Raw genomic sequence first — 26136 nt, 5'->3', positions numbered from 1 at the left:
GCGATTTCATGTCTAACGTTCACAATAAGCTTGTCTCCTATTAGCTGCTTCAGCTCTTTCCTGGTTCTTACTGAATCGGTTACGAGATACCATAAAATTCTTTTGTGGTTCCACTTGTTGAGCTCGTTTACTAGCTGATGTTCGATTAGCGAGGCACAATCCAGGAAGTATTTTCTATTTTCATGTGTAGTGATCTGGTAAGCCGAAGACTTCAAGGCGTTTTTCATTGTCTGGTCTCCCTCCCGAATCTGAATTCCACTACTAAGGACCTCTGGACTAGTAATCTTGAAAAAATCTTCAGCGACTAGCCGTCGAGACTCATTGTTTATCTGTATCAAATAGTCAATTTGCCTTCTGATGAAATTGTCCAATTATGCATAGAAATTGGTGGGTGGAAGCACCCTTTCAGTTTTTATGCATCGAAACTCGCGGCGATAGACATGCAATACATTCCAAGCTATCAGAAAACCGCCCCAAATAATCCTAGATCAACAACCGAAGTAGCCGCTAGGATACCGCGCGTCTACGAAATGTCATTTGAAAACGTCAGAGTTAAATAGATTCTCCACTTTTCCTCGGATAGTTCACACCAGCAGGAGCTGGGTATGAAGAAAGCTCATCAACCTAAAGGAGGCCTGTGAACTGTACATTCTCTCGATGGTTGGCTGCATAGGAACGATGCCTTGGAATTCATAGCTATAATGGCATGATCACATCGTAGCATGGATAGATGTAAACTGGTCGAGATCAATATGGCTATGACAAAGGAGAATTTAATAGAAGGCAATACCCGGCGTGCTAGCGACAGCTGCAAACTCTCATCTAAAAAGTCATCTGTAAAAATTAACGTATATTCTGAAGGAAAAATTGTTAGGAATAAGGCAATACTTTTTCTCGTTATCAACGGTGATTCTTTGCTAATGTTATGTTGTCTTAAGTATCGTATCCCTAGAACATAAGATGACAAATTCTTTTAAATGGTCCAAAATTTCGAAACAAATAGTAGATTAATGAAAACTCCATATTACACATGACAACTTATTGAGGGAGAAATATTCAGGTAAACAGAGTATTGAGTCATTTTGCACCCATGATTTTTGGTTTTTGTGGACTCCGGAAGCTATCATGGATTCGATTGTAGCGATTCAATATTTTTGATCATGCTGCGGGGACCTTTCGGACACCGAAAACGAGCTACTGTAAATTCCGTACAATGCGAACAAAGCCTGTAGGTAGTATGATAAGGATTCAAAAAAATAATTCGGAATTATCGCAAATGAAGAGGCAATTTGGTGTCAAGATTGATAGGAGTCGACCTGCACCCAGAGTACCTGTTGTCCTCTCGAGAGAGAACGCGATAACCTTGCTCATATAAACGAATGGCAAAGAGGGCAATCTCTCCAGCTGTTTTCTCTCGGGATTTCCAAGTCAGATGAGAGTTTGGTGCAACTCTGTAATGTAATTCGAAGGAAATTTGCTCAGGTAGCTCCACATCGTCCTCAAGCAGGATCTCGTTGAACATCTCATATTCATAGCCTTCGATATCAGCCTAGAGTAAAAGAGAGATGACGTGCATCAATATACAAGAGCTTCCCATCTGTTCAAAAGCTTGACGAGCTTCCAAACCCCTATGTCTTTTTGAAATTACCTTCAGCAACGTCATGTAGGTATGTCCAAGGGAGTCCATAATCTCCTTTAAATTCATAAATATCAGATTATTGGAAGAGTCACTCTTCGAAGAATTGCCAATACATACTTTATGAAACATCACTCTGTCTTGGATTTCTTCTGGAATGTGAGCGCTGTCAACTGTGCAGTCGAATGTATGGATCTCGCATGCGGTAGATTTATAAATCGCCGCTTCAAAGTCCCATCGATCAGCAGAACCTTGGTTTTGTTGTTATTTAAGGTTAGGATGGATGGAGCACGAACAATGAAATCAGCTAGATTCTTCTAATATTTTGGACCCGTATGAGACCAAGACGTACCAATTGAATAGACAATGCAAGGTCGTTGTGCCTCATTGGGGATGTCTTTGATACCACAAATAAATTTTCCATCGTCGCTCATTTCTGGCATTCTTTGCATTTCACATGCGCCTGCCATGACGGGCATCATGACGTCAAAGCGATCCCATTTGTCTGGCTCGCTTGAGGGTTTAGGATTTCCACTTTGTTGCCATGACACTTTGTCGTAAGCGCGCTCAAGCTGCAGGGGTAAGGAGTCATACCATTCTGCGGTCCTCTTTTCTACTTGTCGCTGCATGCTGGTGTTGATATGCTTAAGTACCCAAGAGTCCGCGCACGTGTAATCTATTACTTCATTGACTTTATTTTGGAGAGTGGCTGTTGACGGAATCCTCTGAACGGAGATCTTCATTCCGTCCAAGTACTTAATAAAGGCACACAGAATTATGCTAATGCACACAAATGAAATCAACCGCGCCCACTTCGTGGTTTGCTGTTGTAGTCGAGTCAAATATTTGCGTGGAGCTGATTTCATGCCTCCCTGAGAATATTCACAAAAGATTTAATCAAGAATCTCTTACCAATTCACTGGGCGACGCAAGTCCTGTTGTGGTATAATAATGAATTATTATTCAAAATGATTAGGCGGAAGCAAATCATAACATTTCACTGTGGTGATCTGCTGCGAGTCGTTCTACACCTTCGCTAACACCCAGTAGTAACGTGTAAAACGGCTGCAACGATATAGCCAGGGAAGGCTCGCACCTTCGAAATGGTGCGAAGATCATGTCATCCTTATATTCGCGTCAGTGCGCACCTTTTTTGCCCTTTATTTATTGTCCATATATTCACCATCAATCATATGTTATTTACCTCTATGCGTCCACAGAATGTCATTTCAAACCGGAACTTTCTCCTTTGGCCATGGCCTCAACAGTCTCAGCTGACTCAGAGGATGGAGAGGCCCTTCGCGCGGAGGAGGATTATCCCGGAAACAGGATAAACAAATGTTCCTTAATACCCCTATCTATGTGCAAGCGAAAGATCCATAGGTTGTGGAAGAAACCCTTCTATTGTACGTCGATACTGCCACGGTGCAGCGCAAGATGACCGACACAGACCCTTACTTGGCCGAAACGCAGGCAGTGGACACTGTCAAGCTCGTGGGCTTCCTGATCCGCGACTGTCGTCTCGCAGCGCTGACGATTGGAGTTTTCGTGAGTTTGTCTATTTCCTGAACCCCAGATATATCGTGCTCGTTCGCCAAATAATCAAAGAGCTCTCGATAGCTATGGATGAAGCAGCGCGGGGCTTGATTCTCGATTTCATTCGTCCGCTTCAACTATCAGGTTCGGCGGCTCTGTGCTTTATGGTGGGCTGCGTTTCTCCTCACATGTGGACGGACATGTGACAGGTGGAGTACATGGGCGTGCTTTTTCCCACGATAAAACTCACAAAGAACGGCTTCCAGGAGAAGCAGTTTTGTCTAGCATGTACGAAGGTAGATACGAAACACGTTACTGCCGCAGTCGTTAAGCAGTACGTGGAAGCGACACTGTAAGAATAGAAAGTCAAGCTGAACGGAAGATTTTCGTCTCAAACAAAGAAGAAAAAAGACGCTTTGGCGCTCAGAAAGGTAGGCGAAAGGTAGGACTGAGTTCTTTTGATCCGTGGGCCACGTACGATCTTCTTTTGATCCGTGGGCCACGTACGTGGAAGCGACACTGCAGGATTTCGGAAGACCTGTGAAAGCAATCTTCCGATTAGTGCACGACGCTGACGTTAAGGTCATCAAAGGCGTTAGGGATGCCGGTGTCTCGTCCTTGCTGTGTTTTCTTCCGAGGCATCCAGCGCACCATCGCGGTGTCTTGAAAGTTAGTGGACCATATCCTCACCGCTCTCAAGCGCACCAGGAAGGCTGTCGCTGGCACCCGCCACAGCAACGTCCAGGCAGGGTATCTGCGGGAGGCACAGGAGAATATGGGTGCCCCACAACACGCTTTGGTCATGGGAAATCAGACGCGACGGAGCTCTACCCATGACATGGCGGAGCGAGCGACCGAGCAGCGCGGGGCCTCCCGCACTGCTCACTCAATGGACGATTATCGAAATCCCGCAGAGTCCTCTGGGGTCTCCCAGTCCGACACTTAACCGACGATGGAAGATTTTTCCAACCTCGCGCAGAGAGAGGCCACATACGAGCCTTTTCAAAGGCTTACCACAATGCTCCAGGCGGAAGGCGCGACCGCCCCCCTCGTGGTGCCCTCGTACTTCCACCTCATATAGCAGCTGAGTCGCACATCGAAAATCGCGGTGGTGTTGCCTGACGGCGGTAGAGGCTTCCCCGCCATATCGACAAAGTAGGCACTATCCGACCTGCATCGCTCTGTACCACAAATATTGAGGCAAGCTCGCACTGACATAATGCGTCGATTCAAGCTCGATGCATGCTGACGCTAGGTATGGCGATGTGTCTGGACCCATCTTACATACAATGACCCCGACAATTACGTATGGAAGAAAGCGTGGTGTGTGATACACCACCTGACGGGTAAGACCATTTCCGCACTGACAAAAGAGGACATGTATGGCGAGAAGAAACGCGGGGAGAAGCGAGGCGATGGCGGCAATGTTAAGGCAGGCAGCTTAAAGGAGTTTTCGATGGCGGAAAGTGAGGATGAGGCGCTCCACAACGACGTTCCCGTCGGTGCACTGGCGAGTGTAATGGGGCTAGAACTAGGGCCCTCACTCGAATTCGATGGTGTATGTCTGGAAAAGGGGGTCGGTGTGGCGTTGAAGATCGCCAAGTACCTATGCAAACTAACGCAGGCGATAGGCCTCGACAATATTCGTACTATCGACGTGACGCGAACATAAGGATGACATGATGATGCTAAGGGAGCATGAGATCGGCGATAGGAGGTTAAGCGAGCCATCTTACAGTGTTGCACCTATATCCTTGATGGATCCAACAGTCTGTATCGCGATGTGCTGATCGCTACTGTATCATGTCATAGTTTACGTCCACCTAATCATTTGTATGTTATATTATCGTAAAACAACAGGACTGGCGTCGACCAGTGTCTTTGGTTGTCTTTGGTTGTCGATCGTATTGGTTATCTTAGTACGAGATTCTTGGGTGAATCATTGGTCTACATTCTCAGGGAGAATAGGGGTCGTACTGAAGAATTAACTGGATATTGGGTTATCCGCAGCGGTTTGGATTGTTTATTCGCATCAGGTTATGGGCCCTAATTGACCTAACCTTTGAACTGAATAAATAACTGATCATTCAAGACACTGGTCAACGTCCTATCTCTGGTGCAATTGAATTTGCAGAGATAGAGGACTGAGTTGATTGAATCTCTTTGGTGCAATTGGATTTGCAGAGATTCAGGACTGCTTTAATTCGCAATTGGTTGCTAGATTAATAACAGCATTTAATTGGATCTGGAGGCTGTACGTACGGCTGGCCAGGCTCACAACTGTGAAATCATGGAAGATAATGATGAGTATCGAATGGCAATCTTCAGTGGAAGATTGGAGGATTGGGACGCGTGGAAACGCGACGTTGAAAGCTTCATTGGTGCCAAGGACCCAGGCATGGCAGATATCATTGTTGGATTAACCAAATCACCGATTTCTGGGGACGAGGTAAAATCTTATGATGAGAAGAATGCGAAAGGTTACTTCACGCTTAAGAAGTACCTGAGAGGAGCGGCAGCAAACCTTATCGAAAAATTCCGTTTGAATAAGGATGGAGCTGGTGCGTTTAAAGCTCTCACTGACAAATATGAATTGAGAGGAGAGACTCGAAAGGCATTGCTTATGTCTGAGTTCAGCCTGCTCAACTTCAGTGAGAATGGCGACCCGGGGGAGACCTTTGAAGCAGCTGAGGAGCTGGCAAGAAAAATGAAAAATCGTTTCGACGTGGATGTTAATGAATCCATGCTTCTCACACACTTGATTAACAAAATTCCATCGGTATATGGAATTGTTAAAGTGAGTTTGGAGACCCAAGAGTCGATGACATACGCTAACTTAAAGTCAAAAATGAGCAATCATTTTGTGACAAATATAGCCAATCAGGTCAAGGATGACCAGTGCTTGGCCGTTAATTTCAATGGATACTGCAATTGGTGCAGGAAATACGGGCATAAGGAAATTGAATGCCTCGTAAAGAGGAATGGTGGAGGCCGAGCGGGACCTCCCCATAATGGAAACAAATTGGGCCGGTATGAGCGTGTACCTGGCAACCCCTACAATGGCCCAGAGAAAGGCGGGCGCATTAGTCACGGACGGGGAACTGGAGGCCGTGGAGGCCGAAGTGGACGTGGTCGTGGCAAAGGATTGCACGGCGGAAATGGTTGTCGCTATTGTGGAAGCGCAGACCACTGGGGAAATGAATGCCCCAAGAATAAAACGGAGCATTCTTACACATGCTTGTTGGCAACCAAGAAAAGATATGAAAGTGTTGTGGAACCACAAGCATCTTCGGTAATGGTGGATAGCGGAGCTACATCCCATATGAAAAGGGATACTACAGGATTGACTAATGTCAGGCGACATTATGGTCACGTATATGTGGCAAACGGGGAGAAACTAGAAGTACATAACATCGGAGACTGGCTTATGGATGTTAAGCACAGCGATGGGACTGTTAAAGGTGTTATGTCTAAGGATTGTGGTGCCAAATCTGAGTCGTGATTTGTTATCTATGGCTAAAATAGATAAGGCTGGTGGGAAAATCGTTATCCGTGAAGGAAAGGGTACGATTGAAATGGGTGACACGTGTTTACCGATGAGAAAGGTAGATAACATGTATATGTTAGACTACTACGGAAAATCACGTGAGGAGGCTAATGTAGTTAGCTGACCCGAATTATGGCATCAAAGGTTCGGACACATCAATTATGAATACCTGAGACAAATGGGTGAAATTGATGATACCGGAGTGCCAAAAGGGATAAAGAAACCCGGCGTTTGTGCAACATGTGAGCGTGCGAAACACACCAAAAAGAGTTTCGGAACTAAATCTAGGGAGAGGGCAAAGGAGCCTCTCGAACTAGTTCACACAGATGTACTTGGACCAGTTGAAGTAGAGTCACTTGGGGGCGCAAGATACGCGATAGGATTTACGGACGATTACACCCGATGGAGGGTAGTGTATCCGATGAAACATAAGTCGGACTCACTTGATTGTCTGAAGCGATATATACAGGATATGAATATATCATTTCGTGATCACAAAGTGAATACTTTGCGCGGATTAAGATCGGACAATGGAGGTGAATACACTGGCGTAGACTTTAAGAACTTCTGCAAAAATCATGGTATTAGACAAGATTTTGGTATACCATATGGACCGCAGGATAATGGTGTTGCTGAAAAGTCATGGCATGTATTATCAAACATGGCTCGAAGTCTTCGCATACAGGCTGGATTGGGAAAGGGTTTCTGGGCTGAAGCCCTCAATACTGCTGCATATATTTTGAACAGATCGAGGAATTCCGCATTGGGGCCAGATGAAACGCCCTACTATAAAATGTTCGGAAAGCATGCTAGTGTAAAGCATTTTAGAACTTTTGGATGCAAGGCATTCGTCTACGATACGTCTGTTAGGAGAGGAAAATTTGATGACCGTGCCTTGGAAGGAATCATGATTGGCTACGATGACATAGGGAATAATCCTAAATGTTATCGGATCTATATACCTTCTCGAGGAAGATATATCAGATCTGGCCATGTCACATTTGATGAGGAGACATTCCCAGCGAGGGCAAGGCCATCTAACATTGGACTTGAAACTTATCATAATGAGGAAGAAGATGATATGAATTCTATCAAGACAGTGGGGGCTCATCAGGAAGATGAGGTACTACCTTCTAATACAAGTGAGGAAGACGACGGCATCGAAAATAGGTTACATCAAGACGAACGACCCGATGATCGTAAAGTCGATCATGTCAGGGATGATCCGTCGCAAGTGGGGGCGACAGGATGGAAGGATACGGATAATATTGTTCGGAACATGAACAATATGGGACGCACACGGAGCAAGACAAAGGCTCGTGAACATCATCGGATAGATGATGGGTTTGCAACCATGGGAGGTAATTTGGCCTTCGTTGCAGCCTCAGAAATCGTCAATGAGGACTATCATCTTACGGAAGATGAGAATGAGGTGCGAGCTGAAAGGAAGAAAGCCAAAGATGTGGAGTATGAAGCTCACATGAAGAATGGCACGTGGGAACTAACTCCATTACCGAAGGGAGAACGATGCATCTCAAGTGGTTGGGTAGAATCCGACAAACGAGATAAAGACGGAGTTATCGTAAGGAGAAAGGCAAGATTCATTGCAAAGGGCTACAGTCAAGAGTATGGATATGATTATCTCCATACTTATGCACCGGTTGCATCGATAACGACGATTCGTTTGATATTGGCATTAGCATGCATATTGGACCTTGAGCTGGACAACATGGATGTTGAAACAGCTTACCTTCAATCAGACCTTGAGGAAAAGGTATATGTTAAACAGCCAATTGGATATGAGCAACATGGACCGGATGGAGAGGAGCTAGTTTGTCGACTGCGCAAGTCGTTATACGGTCTAAAGCAATCCGGAAGAAACTGGCATAAGAAGATCGATGGTTGGTTCCGAGGATACGGCCTTCATCCTTCTTCTGCGGATCCATGCTTATATGTGAAGTTTGGATCTAGTGGTGAAAAATTGCTTATCGTCTTATACGTGGATGACTTAATTATTGCTGGTAATTCCAGAGATATGGTAAATGATTTCAAGCTAGCTATTTCAAAGGAATTTAGCATGAAAGATTTGAAAGAACTTGATTGGATATTTGGTATGGCAATCAAGCGGAATAGAGAGAAGAGAATTATGGAAGTCTCTCAGACAGCCTATGTCGATATGATGCTTGCGAAATTTAGAATGGCTGATTGCAAACCAGTGTTAACACCGATGGAAGGAGCACTGACAAAAATGGATGGCAAGGACGTCAAGCCAGATAGTGGATACATGAAGCTAGTGGGTAGCTTATTGTATGCAGCGCTGGTTACACGTCCGGACATTGCATTTGCGGTACAATCACTTGGAAAGCATCTGCAGGCGGCAAATGAAATGCATTGGATTGCAGCAAAACGTGTCTTAAGATACTTAAAGGGTACTCGCGAAGTTAAACTCAAGTACATGGGTAACCCTACGAGATCTTTTACTCTAGTAGGATACGCAGATGCAGATTACGCTGGTGACAAGGATAACAGACGTTCAACGTCTGGTTATGCCTTTACCCTGAGTCATGGGGAGAATATCAACACGATTGATTGGCGAGCCAAACAACAAGATGTTGTAGCTCTGTCGTCAGCTGAGTCGGAACTGATAGCAGCTTGTTCGGCGACGCAAAGTGCGATTCACATTCGTCAACTACTTAAGGACCTCGGATTAAAGCAGCTTGACCCTACCATAATTATGGAGGATAATCAAGCTTGCATTGCGATGAGTAATAACCCGATTACTCAAAGCAGAACGAAGCATATCGATGTTCGTTATCACTTCGTGCGTGAAAAGGTTGAGAGTAAGGAAGTGGAACTGGTATACATTCCTACTCAACATCAACTTGCAGATATTTTGACAAAACCTTTATCTAATGTCCGATTGGCGATGATACGTAATCGAATGATGGGTTGTGAGTCTTAATTGGCATTTGGAGGCAGCTGTGAGATCAGCTGTAGATATGTTAGAGATATGGTTATTATCTAAGTGTGAGTTACAAGGTTTATTGCTATGGATCATATTTAAATGATTAGGAGTACTAGTGGGGGTGATGCGAACATAAGGATGACATGATGATGCTAAGGGAGCATGAGATCGGCGATAGGAGGTTAAGCGAGCCATCTTACAGTGTTGCACCTATATCCTTGATGGATCCAACAGTCTGTATCGCGATGTGCTGATCGCTACTGTATCATGTCATAGTTTACGTCCACCTAATCATTTGTATGTTATATTATCGTAAAACAACAGGACTGGCGTCGACCAGTGTCTTTGGTTGTCTTTGGTTGTCGATCGTATTGGTTATCTTAATACGAGATTCTTGGGTGAATCATTGGTCTACATTCTCAGGGAGAATAGGGGTCGTACTGAAGAATTAACTGGATATTGGGTTATCCGCAGCGGTTTGGATTGTTTATTCGCATCACGACGTATGATGAGAATTGCGTGAGGACTGTCCTGCACTCACCATCGTGGCGATGCACTACCTGGCCATTCCAGCGTCGTCGGCCGTGGAGCGGCTGTTCTCCCAAATGGGGCAGACCAAGTCCAAGTAGCGAACCCGGATGCAGCCTCAGACACTGGACGAACTCATTTTCGCAGGCGATAGTTGGGCGGACAGCCTTTACAATTTCCGGCCCAAGAAGCCGAGGGGGCCAGAGGGAAGTAAGTGTGGGGAGGCGGAGGTAGAGGTGAATGGGGAGGCGGAAGAGGAGGTGACCATAGAATTGTGTGCAGATGTCGAAGTAGAGATTGCAGGTGCATCAGTGGACAGTGAGATTTAGGTCAAGGATGACCTTCGAGTGGATGCCTTGATGGGTTCGTTTTTTCAAGAGCCCGAGGATGCTTTCCAGGACAAGCTCGGGGAGAAAGGGGAGCCGTGGATGGATGCTAAATTACTGAAGTTGCAATGGTTGAGTGGTATGCAGGTTAGTGTAGGTTGGTAAAGCGTAAGGAAGTTGAGGATGATGAGAGAGCAAAAGGAAAAGTAATTTCGCACGTTCTGACAAGAAGTATTAATTGTAGGCGACAGGAGGTTGAGAGGGGGAAAAAGAGGATCTAGTGAAAACACGAAAAGGACAAAGAGAAGGCAAGTGGACACAGAATTGAAGTGATAGCAAACATGAATCCAAAGTCAAGCTGTAAGGAAACCTTTCATCCCAAAGAACGAAGATGTCGATAAGGCGATCAGATCCTTGGTTTTCAGCGACGGTTGCCCGGAGCTCTCTCCAGTCCTTGGACCTCACCTCAGCCTCTCAGTCCTTGGTCATATAGTGATAATACACACATTACGAGCCTTTCGTGGTCTTGAAACGCCCTTGCAATGTTAAAAAATAACCGTACAATGTTAAAAAATAACCGCACCTTCTTTGCATACCTTCCGCAACTCGATGTCCCGAGGTGTAATTCCAAAAGCACCTAAATTTGAACGTGCGTGCCTTCCCTGGCGCCTGAGCGCTTTTTTGTCCTTCGTTATTTGCGATGAAAGGCTTCTTTGCCGCTTAATTTTCGATTCTTACTCGCTGTAGTTTAGTGTACCATGCCTTCCCTTCATTTTGAGCAAGGCATATATTTCCACTTGATCACTTTTTTCATCCCTGACCTGACCCTTCGGCGACTCCGCGCCAACGGCTGGAAGGTCCTTTTGGGCTGTTTTTGATCAATGACGTGATGGAATGCGATCCAGGAAATCCTGGGCATCGTACACTCGACAAATACGGATCGATCCATCCGAATCGATCCCAGGATTATTCAGTATACAAATCCCTCCTTAAAACTTCCCCCAACACGAGTAAGAGATCCACTGATCTGCGCCTCTCGCGATCGATTGCCCATATCCATAAGTATAGATCTGCTGGAACGTACTTAATAGTAAAAGCCTTCTTTTCCGCATGTCTCCGATGCACGCTGGTGACTATAAGGGTCCTCAAATAATTGTGAAGCAAGCAGCTCAACCTTTCATTCTCGTATCTCCTTGGGTATTTTTTTTAAGTACATATCTTTCAAAAAGGCGGATAGCCACAGTCCTCTTTTCGGTCATCACAAGGGGGAAATACTATTAGTTCTGCCGGAAGGACGTCTGTATCTTTATTATGTATTCTTGTCTACCCTCTTACGTGTCTTGCTCCACGAACATTCAAGGAAAGACGCTGATAGAAGGCCAAAGTGGCACCGCAAATTACGCTCCTATCTTGTGATGAAGGTCCTTCTCCGGCCAATAGATACGTGACCGGAACGTGTCATCATCCGGCATGAATGGCAAGACAAAAGCTGTATTATACATCCACCTCCAGTCGCTTATATCCCACTTACATGCTTCCTCCGCTACCAAGGTGTGCCAACCCAGGACGTCACGTAGCAACTGCCAACCTCGGCCCTCTCGCTCCTGGGGAACTTTAAGATGGCTGTAGCGGCGCGTCCACAACTTAATACGGGGCTCATCTTGGCTAGGTTCCAGCGTGCGGTCCTGGAGCCTTGAGAAAGATATTTAAATAAAGAGATTTCAAATCTCCCCGAAATAAAGTGGCATGGGTTCCTCCGCGGCCCGACCTGGTGGCCATATGGTCCCAACGATGGTCCCAACAAGACTGCTTTTGTTTCCCATACACTGCGGCACATTGTAAAATGTTTTCTGTACCCATGTTCCCTTCATACTTGCCAAACTTGGGCTGAGGGTAGTACTCGACCTTGTTCAGACCGTTCTCGCCTCCCTGAAAACCGAGGCGGGCCATGGCTATTCGGCCTTCCGGCGGCAGGGTGCTGGCTAGGAAAGCAGACCCAACGTGCACGCAATGAATTTCGATGTCTTCCTTCGTCTCTTTCAAAATGACTCCCGCACGCCATCTTGTCCCTTCTGTGCGCCTGGTAAGTACAGGGAGAAGTTCACGTATCCTGGGTCTGGGTGGACACACTCGATGTCGACACGACTGCTAAGTCTGTCAGACTGGCAAGCGCCGCACGCATGCTGGTTCAGAGTAAAAAAGCCTGATATAGAAAAGTAGAGAGGGCCGTTGACTTGGACTTGAGTATTGTGGGAATCGCTATGCGATGGGCACACCTCAGTCATGAGATGAAGGATTGAGAGTCAAGAACGAGATTTAGGATTCGAAGTTGCCTTGTGGTTCTGGAGGGAGTTCATCTAATTATTCGTCATCCATGCCTGGCATTTATTTCAAATCACTAAGGCGCTCCGATCCGTGCCGTTGAATTGTCCGTGACTGAGCTCTCTCGTTCCGTGGACCTCACCTAGCCTCTCAGTCCTTGGACACATAGTCTTAATATATACAGTATAAGCCCTCTGTGGTCTTAACACGCCCTGAAAATGTTTTGAAACAAGCGCACCTTCTTGACACACCTTCCGCACCTCTATTTCCCGAGGTGCACTTTCAAAAGCACCTCGATTTTGAAGATGCGTCCCTTCCCTGCCCTCGACCCATCTTTTTCCTTCCGCCTTTTCTTGATACTGGTGATGGGCGTTTTCCCCCCGTGGCCGCAGCCCCTGGCTGCCACCATCATTCTTACACCATACAGAGTATCGACTTTAAAACTGGTTCTTTTTGTGTTTCGACAAGAATAAACAGTTTTAGGGGGTACAAGCGGAAGGCCCCTGATGTACCCTTTGAGTATTTTGCGGGACGCAAGCTGAAGTCCGCGATGTCAAATTTGAGGAAGTACGCTTCTCTTTAACCAGTATCCAGCATGAGAAAGCTCCCTTAAAAACTGAAGAATTACTATAAATAGCACAGGAAGGGCTCCAAAACAACCCTACTCACACAAAAACATCTTCGTTTGTCGCGCAGGTGCGCTCCACTGTGACCATGAAGCAACGCTATGTGGAATGGAAACGATAGTCACCGGAAATCTTCCCGACATGAGAATCTCGGTTTAAGTGGGGGGAAATAAATGCAATTGGAGAAACAGCGGTTTGTACCGGAGGATTGACGTCCATTCGAGTTGAAAACTTGGCTTCCATTGTGTTCCACCAGTCTGTCGACTTAGTACGAAAAAATACGACTGCTTACCTCTCGAGCGCACTACAGATTGTTTCGGGGAAATACTTGTGTGTTTGATATGTGATAGAATGCCTTCTTATGACGGAAAGCAACCCATAGTTGCTTGGTTTGATATCCTCGAGGAAACATGAACGATAGAGGTACACCAAGAGATCGCTCGACCGGTACCTGAAAGCGCCACATATATAATTGAAATACCAAAAAGTGTTTAGATAAGCAAGAGAATGCGCGAATGCAGTGTCAAGGAGACATGAAAAACCGTACCAGACCCATGGCTTAGGTTGTCGATAAACGTTTTGAGCTGGCTCAAGTGATTATACCTCAACATGTCTTTTACCTTCTTATCTAAATTCTTACGTATAAACGCTTAATCTTTTAATTAGGCCATACATGTAGCCATAATAGCTTCATCTTGCATGTCTTCAAAGACACCATAATCGATGCTTTCTACCAGGGCTGAGTCTAAAAAGTATAACAATACCCAAAACGCGTCGATGCAATGGCCCAAAGCGTGTTTTATTTCGAATCATCATATTGAGATATCAAGGGCACCATTTGAACACTATGCATCCCATTTGCCTAAACCATAACAATATTTTGTATTGATCAATGCATAATCGACAAACTCAATCATGGATCGAGTTTAGCTTTGAACGGTTTGCAGAAATGAAGAATTGCCTTGTTTCGATGTCAAAGGAAATGAATGATGCGTGTGATATGCGTAATTTCCCTCGAGAGTTGACACAAAGTCGCCCTTCTATGGCGGTTGATTCGTAGCACATATATTTTGGTTCTACAGAAGTTGGCTACCGAATATCCGCAATAGTTCTCGAGTTTTTATTCCAATGAAGTGCATTTGATAAGATTCTGACATAGCTCGGCGGATTTTCACTAATTTTGCACCATTCTTCTCCTGCTGCAAGATTTACTCCAGCTTTGTTAGCTTCTAATGCAAGAATCCAAGGGAACGATATTTGATCTCTGTCCGAACCTCTGTAGTACTCTTTAGACCAAGCACAACGAAACGATCGACCTGAAGAGCATTCTAAATTATGCACTAAGAGTGCTCCATCAATCATGTTCCCTATTGACATGTTGCGAGCCGCTAGATCCTTTCTATACTGCTCAACTTGATGATTCATTGTTTTAACGGTATAAGTCGCACTGCGCAAGACCTTTTTGGCTCCGAGTATATGTGAACGTTCTTGAAACGGATCTGAATTGACGTTATGCCGTACTGCCAAAAGGCTCGCTGTACGGTTCACGCCATCGCCAAGCATTTGGACAAGGGTCCTGGGATCCATATTCAATTGCAACTTTACATCTACGTAAATAGCAAACTTTACGGAAGGAGAAAAAAATTTGCCTGGCGTTAATTTTATGACTCTCGACATACGACGAGAATCCCAGAATAGGAATTTATCAGCTTTCACAAGTATTTCTTTCCACATTCTATTCGAATGGGATGTCGTACCGAGTTTCGTCACGAATGCAATAGAACAGCAAGACCCTCTATTACATGAAAGAGTAGACGGAGGTTCCTTAAGTCCATATTGCGACCCGAAAGAGACAGTGTAAACGACAGTTTCACAGTTACGTGTTGCTTCGATTGATTCAGCGTAAACATCGTCAAATGGTGAGGATATACAACGGTCCTTATCGGCACATTCTATTGCACAGATTGATTGTTCTCCTGAGTATAAAGAATACCAATCAATAAAGCTTTGCATGCCCTCTCTCAGACTCACGCGTGGGGAGTACGATAGAAGCTTCTTCGCCTTCTTGACTGAAGCAGAAGTTAGAGGCAAATCGACAATGGATTCCATGAACTGAAGCTTTGCAGGCCGTCCTGTATAATTTTCAATTATTTTGACCAAATCGAGAACGTTCTCGGGATTGCCATGACCCAGATTCAAAATCAGCGGAGAAGATGGCTGGTATTCTAGCGCAGCACTTATTCCCGATACAATATCATCAATGTATGTAAAATCTCGAGCCATTTTTCCATGATTGAACACTGTAATATTCCCTCCTTTAAGGATGCTTTCAGTAAACTTGTATGGCGCCATGTCAGGCCGGCCCCAGGGACCATACACAGTAAAAAATCGTAGACCTAGAGAAGAAATACCAAAATTCCGAGAGTACACCAGCGCTAGAAGCTCATTTACTCGTTTTGTCAGGCCATAAAGGCTCGAGGGATTTTCAACAGGATCAATCTCTTCGAAGGGCACCTTTTTATTGCCGCCGTAGACACTGGATGACGACGCATACACAAGATGAGGGACGAAACCATTTTCGGAATTCGCTTTGACGCGTCTAAGCTCTTCGAGGAGGACAACAAAGCATTGAATGTTATTGCGTACGTAGGTTAACGGGTTTTCCAACGAATATCGCACACCAGCTTGAGCTGCTAAATGTAGTACATGGGTCACCTTGTACTCTTCCAGAACGTTCCGCATAAGGGTAGCATTACATGCATCCCCTTCAATTATGCGTACCTTATCCCAGTAACTCAATAAGTCTGCTCGCTTATACTTCAATGATACATCGTAGTAATCGTTGAAATTATCAACGCCAACAATATTACAAGTCTCTCGGTCGAGAAGTTTAGAGGCTACTGAATATCCTATAAATCCCGCAATGCCTGTTATCAGAACTGTTGCGTTTTCAAGATCTAAGGATGCGACTCTTCCTTCTGTGTAATTGACATCTTCCTCTGTAGAAATAAAATTGAAAGGCTCATTCGAATCATCCTCAAGCATGTGTTGCAGTGTAAAGTAGGTTATAAGTCCCCAAAAGATCATCGAGCTCAGGACCATGATGGCTGCTGTTCTACAGACGCGCTTTACAAGTGCCATTTCTTTATCAAGACGCCAAACCTTGCTTTTATATATATAGAACTGTCGCGCGAGACACTGTGTCCTGTAAGACAGTGCTAAGGTGAGATTTATATTCAAGGTCAGACAAAGATAAATATGCTCTACGTGAGGGGCTTATACTGTAGATTTCACAGCAGGAAGAAATTAGGAGATATAGTCGCAGGTGATGCGTGTATTGTCGATATAAGATAAATATTAATGGCATCGATAATAAGGTAAAAGCTCGATGGCACGCGAAGAGTGCGATAGAAGAAAGCTGCGGTACCGTTTCACATACCAAGGGGGACTTTGAGAGTACTTGCTAATTTAGCCTTTAGAAACATATTAGGAGCCTTCTGTGACCCTTAGACAGCCTTGAAATGAATCTATTCCGATTGCATCTCATTTACACTTTATTTGCACTGCGATGTCTCCACTCGCGCTTTCGATTCCACTTTGATTATGCAAGTCGGAATATCCCCTGGTACTTAGACTCTTCCAGCCGTTAAAACGCGGTGATCTTCATGATGATGCGCTATGTCTGCGAACAGTGTTCTTGAGTCGTGCATGTATACCGACTTTTATACTTTCTCAAAATGGAACCGTGGTTTTTAAAGGAAAAACATGTGGGACTCTAGTGTCGGGTTGAGGAATTCCGATGGCTATCACGCTGACAAGATATCATAACATGCCTTTCCGATATGAGCACGGTAAAGCGTTCAGCTGCCCTCAGCCTCACCTTCTCTGACTTGATTAACGTTCGCTCTGAGAGTTGGATATGTACATATCCCCCAGAGAGCGATTGAATCTTTTACTTGCGTGATTTGAGAAACGATTGACAGAGTATGCGCAACGATTATTGCAACGATTAATGCAACTTTGTATGAAGAGACTTGTGGGTACAAGAAAAATCCGTCACATCTGATAGTGTTCTAAATTGCTTTCCTCGACTTAATTAAATACCTTCTCAAGGAGGATATTTGAACTCGCGACTTTGTACTCATATACATGCACCCTCATACCTTTCTAAATAAAGAGAATGTCATTCGGGAGGAAGCCTATCCGGCGGCACACGCGGCAACGAATCGGGCGAGTGCTCTTGCAATGCTCGGTTGGAATGCTCACTATTATCTTGCTGCGCTTATTTTTGTCTGCATCATTACCGTCATCTTTATCATCAAACACGGCAACCATCTTGTCATCTACTCCATTTCATCCATTCAAGGAGGAGTCAAAACCCTGGCTGGGCAGTCAAGGACTGAGAGCACCTTCTGTGTCGAATGCCACCAGCATCCACCATCATGTGCGGGTCATCATTCGAGTTCACCACGAACAGGCTGATCTAGTGAAAGGGCTGATTCATAGTCTCTCATACCAGCAACGACTTTCCGTTTCTTTTCCCTACCCTACACTGAGCATGGACTTCGCCCTGGTACCGACTGAGCTTCGCGGTATACCCGTGGTTGACTCCATCGCGCGATACTTTTGGTTGAACACAGTAGAGCCCTTTCCCCACGTGTACGCTCTTGATATTGACGAAAAGTTTTTTGATCTTGCAATTAAACGCGCGGCGCCTTTCAAGTGCTCGAAAGAGGAGGCGCGAGAAATAGCACGTAAAGAAGGAAAGGCGTCCATGATTAAGATCTGCCGTTATGACAATCATGTGTTCTATCAAGCAACAGACGTGGCTGTAGCGGACTTAATTCGATGTTCATGGTGCACGCATGCTGTTGTCACAAATGGTGACAACTGTTACCATCCAAACTATCTAAAAGAGACATTACTAGAGCTTGAACTGCCCTCTGATACGCAAAATGGGTCAATCCAGCGATTATCCAATGCTTTTCAAGACGTTCGGGGGGAGGTAATGCACAAATACACAGAAAGAATGCTTGCCTGGGAAAGAGGAGAGCTATGGGACATGGTAACGACTGATTTTACCACCAGTGGGATTCTTCTGGGAGGTGAGTGGAGATTAGGTTCCGTGGACTTGGGTGGTATACTTTTTTCGAAAAGAATTGTAACGTCCGTGCAAGGATTTATTGCATCTTTGCCTGTAGGGTCCAGAGCGGAGCAAGCACATAATGCTGATTGGTTGTTTGCTGCACGAGCGCTTGAACTTGGCGCAAGAGCTAAGGTTGTGAAGAAGTTACTTTTCTTCCATAACTAAAAGGGAATTCCAATTATGAAGTTACAAACAGTCCACGGACATGCGAAGAAGAAACAATCAGATAAATAAGCGTGTGCTACTTTTTAACAAAGAAAGAATCACTTGGCTGTGATGTCCAGGGGATTTCATTTGAATTATGCACACCCACAGATTGACTGTCGGTTCGTCTTCACCAAAATTCACTCGTTGTCGGCAAGGAAATATTAGGAACGACTGATGTTCAGTTTAGTGTCAGAATTTCCAAAAACAGGATGTTTTTTGTAGGAAGTATGCATTTTCCCGTAAAGCAACACCAAGGCGCAAATAGAGCACTGAGAACAAAGCGTGCCTCATCGGTCTGACGTATCTTACATTCTATATTTCTCTTTGACGTACTTGCATTTAGGTCTGTCATGATCGCATAGATTGATCCATAACAAATGACTTGGTAGGCAGTGTACATACGATGATTTAAATATCTCACAACATAATAATTGGGTGTTAGCAGGGAAAGAAAAGGAGATGTAGAGCTATTGATATTCTTTTTGGAAAAATTAAGCCCTATACTTTTGCTTCACAGGAAGCTCGTGAGTTTTCAAAAAAATTGGTTGTGGGATCTAATTATTAGTTTTTCCATTTCTCCCTATTTTTGTGAATATCTATAGAGAACGCCTTCATTCATGCCGCACGTGTTTTTCTCTTTCAAGTCTATTTCTAGTCTTGTGTTTCCCCAAACTGTAGATTTAATATGAATGTACTTCAATGCAAAGCGCTACGCTATGCCACGTCTTGAAAATTATCTGTCCGCATGCATGCTTGTTCTGTTCGACAGTCCGAGGAAACGCTTTTTCCTGTGTACCTCTTTACGTTATCCTAATCTATGGTCATGATTAAGACCTCATTACATGTAAGACCGATTCTTTCGCTAGAATTGTTATGAATATCAATGTCCCATGTACGATCCGTATAAAGTGCATTGCTTAGTAAATCACAATACCTGTTTCATGCACACTCATAATATCCTATTGAGGAATCTGATCTGCAAAGCCGAGATGAATTGATTCAGTATCCGTCCCTGAAGGCTGATATCAAAATCATAAAACCCTCAATGGTGGATCCGAAGATATTTTTATCAAGGTGCACGACGGTAAGTAGCTCGATCGTGTGAGGCAAATCCGATCACATGTCTAGACACGCGAAAAAAATGAGGATCGCTTCTCTATAAAAATGCTTTTCTCGCTCTGAATGAATTTGCCGTCCGTCCCAACTCTTCTTCACTTGGCGGGTTGAGGAAAATGTGGTGGACAGAATAGATTCGATCGCCTATATCTAGATTTTGCAGCTAGACCATTGTTCATCGAAGGTGTTCCTCAGCATATTGCAGCGCTGGTAGAGAATAAGATGCATACTTTCCTACATTGCATCTTTAGAAAAGTAGATTCACTTCGTCAGCGCGGCCCCCTCGTATCTAGGTGCACTAAAGTACGTCTAATCTACGCTCTTCTACAGAATAGAGCGATATAACCGCATTATTTGATTGGAGGATTGATTGTGTAGAGAATCCCAGACACAAATTCTCGACATGATGTTTAAAGCAGCTCTGTTGTTAAAGAATTAGGTTTCTGGGTGATCCACGGCTTTTGTATTATTTATTCGCATCCCACTTCTGTTCAGAAAACTCATGTTTACGTATTTTTCGAGTATTACTGCCTTCCAAATAATGTGGCCAAGTCAGCTTGTAATACGGAATGTGATTTTTTCCTATCTAAATGTGTCAAAACACTGGTCTATCCTTTTCAAGCGACGCCCACAAGATGCTATTGAAAGACAAGGGAAATGACCTTGGGAGAGTTTTTTGCATTCCCATGGAAATAATAACAGTGCAAGAGTCTCTATCATAAGTGTTTCTTCTCGCGTAGCACGGGTGCGTCGGGTTATGATCTCTTAAAGTCATATAGGCCATTGGCAAAGGTCCAACCCTCTCGTGCCACACGGCGTCGCATTGCTCGGGAAGAAGCCAAACAGATCTACGACTCCCGCAGGGAAGACAAAGATACAGTAAATACAATTGTAGATAAATTGTAGGAATCCTTTGATTTTCTGATGAGATGGTGCCAACTATATCTCCGGCGACTCAGACTATCCAACACCAGGGAGTGGTCGCACCATTGAAGAGGTGCGAAGTTGCGAACGTCCATCAAATTAATTACGCGCAAACAAAAGTGATACGCTCTTTGCTCCCCTCTGACGGCGTCTCTGGGGCCTTCCTGCCACAGTAGCAGCAGACGGTGAGACGCTGGCCGCCTCGTGCCGCGGGGTTGTTGTTGTACAAGTAATTGTGGATAGGAATGGGGCAGTCCACCTTGGAGCTGACGCCCAGCCCCTCAACCTCCACCACGTCTACCACCCCTACCTCTTCGTTCCCCTTCACCGCAACCTCCTCATCGAAAAACCTCTCCTGGCTATTTCCGTTAGCCATCTAGCTGGGGCTTTCCTTCAGGATGTATAAGTACAGGCAGCGGTCCCAGCACGTGTAGATGCTCTCCTCCCACATGGCCTCCGTCACCCGCTGCGCCTCCTCCACGTGCCTCACGCGGGGCATGCGGCAGTCGGCGCAGTGCACGACAAATGCGGCTCTGCTCATCCTCACCAACGCCGTCTCCTTGATGCCGCTGTACGTCCGTCCGCGATGGTCGTACAGTGATACCTCCGCATTCAGATCGACGATGGTGCCGTCGCCCCCTGTACCGGTAGCTTCATTGGCCTTTCTGTACGATAAGTATTTTTTGGGGTATGATGATTTTGTGTCCAATAAGAATTTAATTTTAGTATAAAAGATTTAAGCCAGTCATTCACTCTTACACGGTTGAGTGGATTTGGGGCGAAGGAAGCGTCGGCTGTCGGCCGAGAGGAGCTCGAAAAGCGCGTGGAGCGCGCAAACTGGTTAGCCTTTTTCAATTGATTGACATATTTTTACGCTGTTGGGGCCCTTCGATGGCTTTTCTTGGACATATTAGACATATAGAGGAAGTTTCGAAATCCTGGCCCCGAAAAAGAATCCCGCTCACACCCCAAGTTTCTATTTCGTGAGCTTGTGAGCCCCCGGATCTTATCCAATCGGACCTAGCCAGGAGACGATAACAACTACTATTTTCTTCTTCAGAAGCCAGATATCTGTTATTCGTGGCATTCGTCACGGTGGTTGGGCGAGGGGACGACTGGATCCCGTGTCTATCTTTAACTTCAATAGTCCCGAGCGAAAGATTCGGCTTTTGACCGGAACATGATGTCGAATTCCTCCTTTTCTTGAGTTGAATGATTTGAAGTTGTCAGGTCTACTGGGATTCAAGATCCATCCTTTGCTTCCTCTGAGTCCTCCGGCTTCAGATCATCTTCAGAATCGACCCCTGCGGTGTCGGAGAGTAAATAGATCTGGTTCCCCGGAGCCATCATGTTCGACCCCGTCGTCAGTCTTTCCCCCGCTCGCATCTGAATGGGCTGATGGGTCAAATTCAGCACTCTCACGTAGGTTATGCCTTGAGTTGCCCCCAAATTACCCGGAGCGGTGATAAGTCCCGGATTGGTTTGGCCCGAGTGCACGTAGAGGGCGGTGTGGCCTTCTGGGAAAGGTTGCACTGTCGCTGGTACGTGAGCACTCCCGGGCTGAACTGTAATCGTTTCCCTTCTTAAAATTTTGTAGGGTCCCCATCCTTCGACCCCCACTCCCGCTATTAATTCAAGCTGGTATGTAGCATGCGCCCGATGCTCCCGGTAGTACCACGCTGTCCGTCTCAAAATCGATAAGGGCATTCGTCCGCTGAGTAAAGTCCCAGCCTAGTATTAGCTATTGTTTGAGTTCGCGCACCACTGCTACTTCTTGGGTGAGCACCTGATTTCCCATCTGAAATGTAATATCTTCGACCCGTAATATCTTTGACCCGTAATATCTTCGACCTCGAGTGTGTCTAAAGGTCGTCCATCTGCTCCCACGAGTTGAATCTCCTCTCGTTTGGAGTGGTTTTTCTCCGGCTCGTCGTCTGATCTTGGCCGACATTGTGCCCACCACTTCGCTTGAACGAAGCTCCTCCCCGTTCCCGTATCAAGTAATGCCTGTACCGCTACATCGTTGCTTAATTGCAAGACTACTTTGGCCGTCGAGTGACGGGTCAACGGTAGATTATTCTCCTTATCGCCATGTATTTTTCCATGTATATTCCCATGCATAATTCCATGTATCCCTTCCTTTTGTTTCTTGCTGAGGAGACATCTCCCCTCAGGCTCCTCTCTTTACGCGTCTTCGCCCCCGGCGGCATCGGGCCCATCCCAGCATCGGGCCCTTCCCGGCATCGTTCCCCAACCGGCATCGCTGAGGTTACCTCTTCGTAGCGGTAAATAACCATGTATCCATCTATTGATTCTTTCGTCTACGTCCTGTAGCTTGTCTTCAAGGTCTTTATCCACATGTGTGATTCTGACCATTTGTTGCCCTCTTCTTCTTGACTTGTTTATGCTTGTATGTTCTCGCCCACTGCGACTTCCTAATAGGGATGTAGAGCGGGCGGCCTCCCGTTTGGACGATCTGGGGGTTGAGGGGCCAGATCGGGCGTCAGTCGTATTGTCCGGTCATAGGAGGCCTTGGATGTTCTGCAGATGGGAGGGCCGCTCTGATTTGGTGTAAGGAGTAGGGGCAATCTTTCGCCTAATATCCCCATTCTCGGCATCTGAAGCATTTCACCGTTTTTCTGTTAAAAGTGTCGAGGTCCATCTGCAGGCGGTCGGGGATTGTCTCGATATAACCGCGTGTGATCTCCCCGGGGCCATTGTGGGCCCTGGTCTCTTGATGGCCGGTTCTTGATTTCTTCCATCATCTTGGAGTTGCTTTCCACCGCCCCTTTGTGTTCGGCAATGGCTTGAAGCATCTCGTGTGACTTATCTCGTGTTGTGGAATTCCTTTCATCCATGGCTTGAACTAGATTTTTCCGTTTTCCGGTGGAGTACAGGCTGCTGTTCTTCTCCGCTCGCTCCAAGGCTTGCAGGAATTGGGTAAACGTATGCCCGTCCTGGAGGCTCTTCGTCTCCACGAGTATGTTGACGGTGGATCCGACTGCGTTCACTATCCGATGGAGGTTTGCGAATAGTCCCTCATCGTGAAGCTTATCTGTTAGGGTTAGGGTTGCTGCTTCTCCCTCCGCCCTCTTGCGTCTCGCTCTTAAGGCAGTAGCCAAACTGGGGCCGAGGTCCTCGTGGGCCTTAACTTCATTCGGGCCTTGTCCTTAAAGGATTATATTTAGCAACTTTTCACCTTGAGCATGTTTCAAGAATGCACCGCTCTCTTTAAGAGGATGTAAAGCCCCTGGGACTGTAGCGGTGATATCATGCTTCGCGGCGATGCGGATTTCCGGGTTGATAAGTCAGACGAAGCAGAAGACCTGATACGCATCCATCTGTTTTGTGAACGGCAGAGTGTTTTTCTTCCAGGTCTTGTATAGTTCCGCGAGAATCTCCTCTTGAGTAGCTGGCTGCATCTTTGCTGCTGAGAGAGTCCCTCCCTTAGGGCGTTTCGACTTCGTGGGGCCCTATGTGCCCCCTTCTTCTGCCATGATTGGTGTATTTTGATGCGCCGTTGCAGCCGATCTTATTGACATCCGCTCTTTACAACTTGTTTAATTTCAGAGAGTGAAATATTTGCCGGATGTAAGAAGTGTATCAAGAAGGGTTGATTACCCCCCTCCAGTTCCCGTGTCATCCGGACACGCCCTCATTTGGATCGTTTGGGTGCGGCACATATTCTACAATTCCGCACGACCACACTTTCTACCGCTGCTACCACTGTAAAAACGTGTCGGGTCGCCCCTCAGAGCAAGTAAGCAGCGAGCTCTACGAGGGTGAAGGGAGGGGAACGACCTCTGGGAAGGAATGTAACATTCCCGGGTAAGCTCACATTACGAGCTCAGAGAAGAAAAGAAAGAAATGCACAGAATGTCTCTCCGTTCATAATGATGCGAATAAACAAACTAATGCCACTGTGGATAACCCAATATCCAGTTGATTCTTCAGTACAATTACTATTCTCCCTGAGAATGAGACCAATCGATTCACCCAAGAATCGTGTACTAAGATAACCAATACGACCGACAACCAAAGACACTGGTCGACGCCAGTCCTGTTGTCGTACGATAATATAACATATAAATGATTAGGTGGACGCAAACCATGACATGATACAGTAGCGATCAGCACATCGCGATACAGACTGTTGGATCCATCAAGGATATAGGTGCAACACTGTAAGACGGCTCGCTTAACCTCCTATCGTTGAACTCATGCTCCCTTAGCATCATCATGTCATCCTTATGTTCGCGTCACCCCCACTCGTACTCCTAATCATTATGTATGATCCAAAGCAGTTAATCCTATAACTCGCGTACTTAAGATAAGGACCATATCTCTCATCTCTAATATATCTACACTGATTCCTCAGCTGCCTCCAGATCCCAATTAAGACTTATAACCCATTATTCGATTGCGTATCATTGCTAATCGAATACTTGATAAGGGTTTAGTTAGAATATCCGCAAGTTGATGCTGAGTAGGAATGTATACCAGATCCACTTCCTTACTCTCAACCTTTTCACGCACAAAGTGATATCGAACATCAATGTGCTTCGTCCTCTTATGCGTAATCGGATTATTCCCCATCGCAATGCAAGCTTGATTATCCTCCATAATCACGGTAGCTTCATCTTGCTTGAATCCAAGATCCATAAGTAATTGACGAGTATAAACTGCATTTTGTGTCGCTGAACAAGCAGATATCAACTCCGATTCAGCCGACGATAGAGCCACCACATCTTGTTGCTTGGCTTTCCAATCAATCGTGTTGATATCATCTCCATGACTCAACGTAAAAGTATAACCAGACGTCGAACGTCTGTTATCTTTATCACCAGCGTAATCCGCGTCCGCGAATCCCACCAGAGTAAACGATCCCATAGAATTACCTGTGTCTTTGAGTCCAACCTCACTAGTACCCTTCAGGTATCTCAATACACGCTTTGCAGCAATCCAATGCTCTTCATTAGATCCTTGCAAGTGTTTCCCAACGACTGCACCGCAAATACAATGTCTGGACGCGTGACCAGTGCTGCATACAATAAGCTACCCACTAGCTTCATGTATTCACTATCTGGTTTGACGTCCTTGCCATCCATTTTCGTCAGAGTCCCTTCCATTGGTGTTAAAACTGGTTTGCAACCAGCCATTCCAAACTTCTTGAGTACCATATCAATGTATGCCGTTTGAGAGATTTCCATGGTTCTATTCTCTCTATTACGTTTGATTGCCATACCCAGTATCCAAT

The 26136-nt window shown here is 45.5% G+C and overlaps 4 protein-coding genes across 4 annotated transcripts; 2 read left to right on the top strand and 2 right to left on the bottom strand.

The window, feature by feature from the left end:
• Positions 1–6842: 6842 nt before the first annotated feature.
• Positions 6843–7521, top strand: NGA_2083010 (retrovirus-related pol polyprotein from transposon tnt 1-94; the record flags this gene model as incomplete). The annotated part of the gene is made up of 1 exon (XM_005854833.1): positions 6843–7521. A coding segment is annotated over one exon (679 nt), but the record flags the coding sequence as incomplete, so codon positions are not given.
• Positions 7522–8115: 594 nt separating this feature from the next.
• On the top strand, positions 8116–8549 carry NGA_2101320 (uncharacterized protein; the record flags this gene model as incomplete). Its single annotated transcript, XM_005854835.1, has 1 exon — positions 8116–8549. A coding segment is annotated over exon 1 (350 nt), but the record flags the coding sequence as incomplete, so codon positions are not given.
• A 6941-nt stretch (positions 8550–15490) lies between these two features.
• Positions 15491–16706, bottom strand: NGA_2011000 (UDP-glucuronate 4-epimerase; the record flags this gene model as incomplete). Its single annotated transcript, XM_005854832.1, has 1 exon — positions 15491–16706. A coding segment is annotated over one exon (1216 nt), but the record flags the coding sequence as incomplete, so codon positions are not given.
• Positions 16707–25417: 8711 nt separating this feature from the next.
• On the bottom strand, positions 25418–25721 carry NGA_2101020 (gag-pol polyprotein; the record flags this gene model as incomplete). Its single annotated transcript, XM_005854834.1, has 1 exon — positions 25418–25721. A coding segment is annotated over one exon (304 nt), but the record flags the coding sequence as incomplete, so codon positions are not given.
• Between the last annotated feature and the right edge of the window lie 415 nt (positions 25722–26136).

The sequence above is a fragment of the Nannochloropsis gaditana genome (assembly GCF_000240725.1).
Source record: "Nannochloropsis gaditana CCMP526 unplaced genomic scaffold scaffold370, whole genome shotgun sequence".
NCBI lineage: Eukaryota > Eustigmatophyceae > Eustigmatales > Monodopsidaceae > Microchloropsis > Microchloropsis gaditana.
The sequence above is the reverse complement of the archived record's forward strand: the minus strand, read 5'-3'. Positions and strand labels throughout refer to the sequence as shown.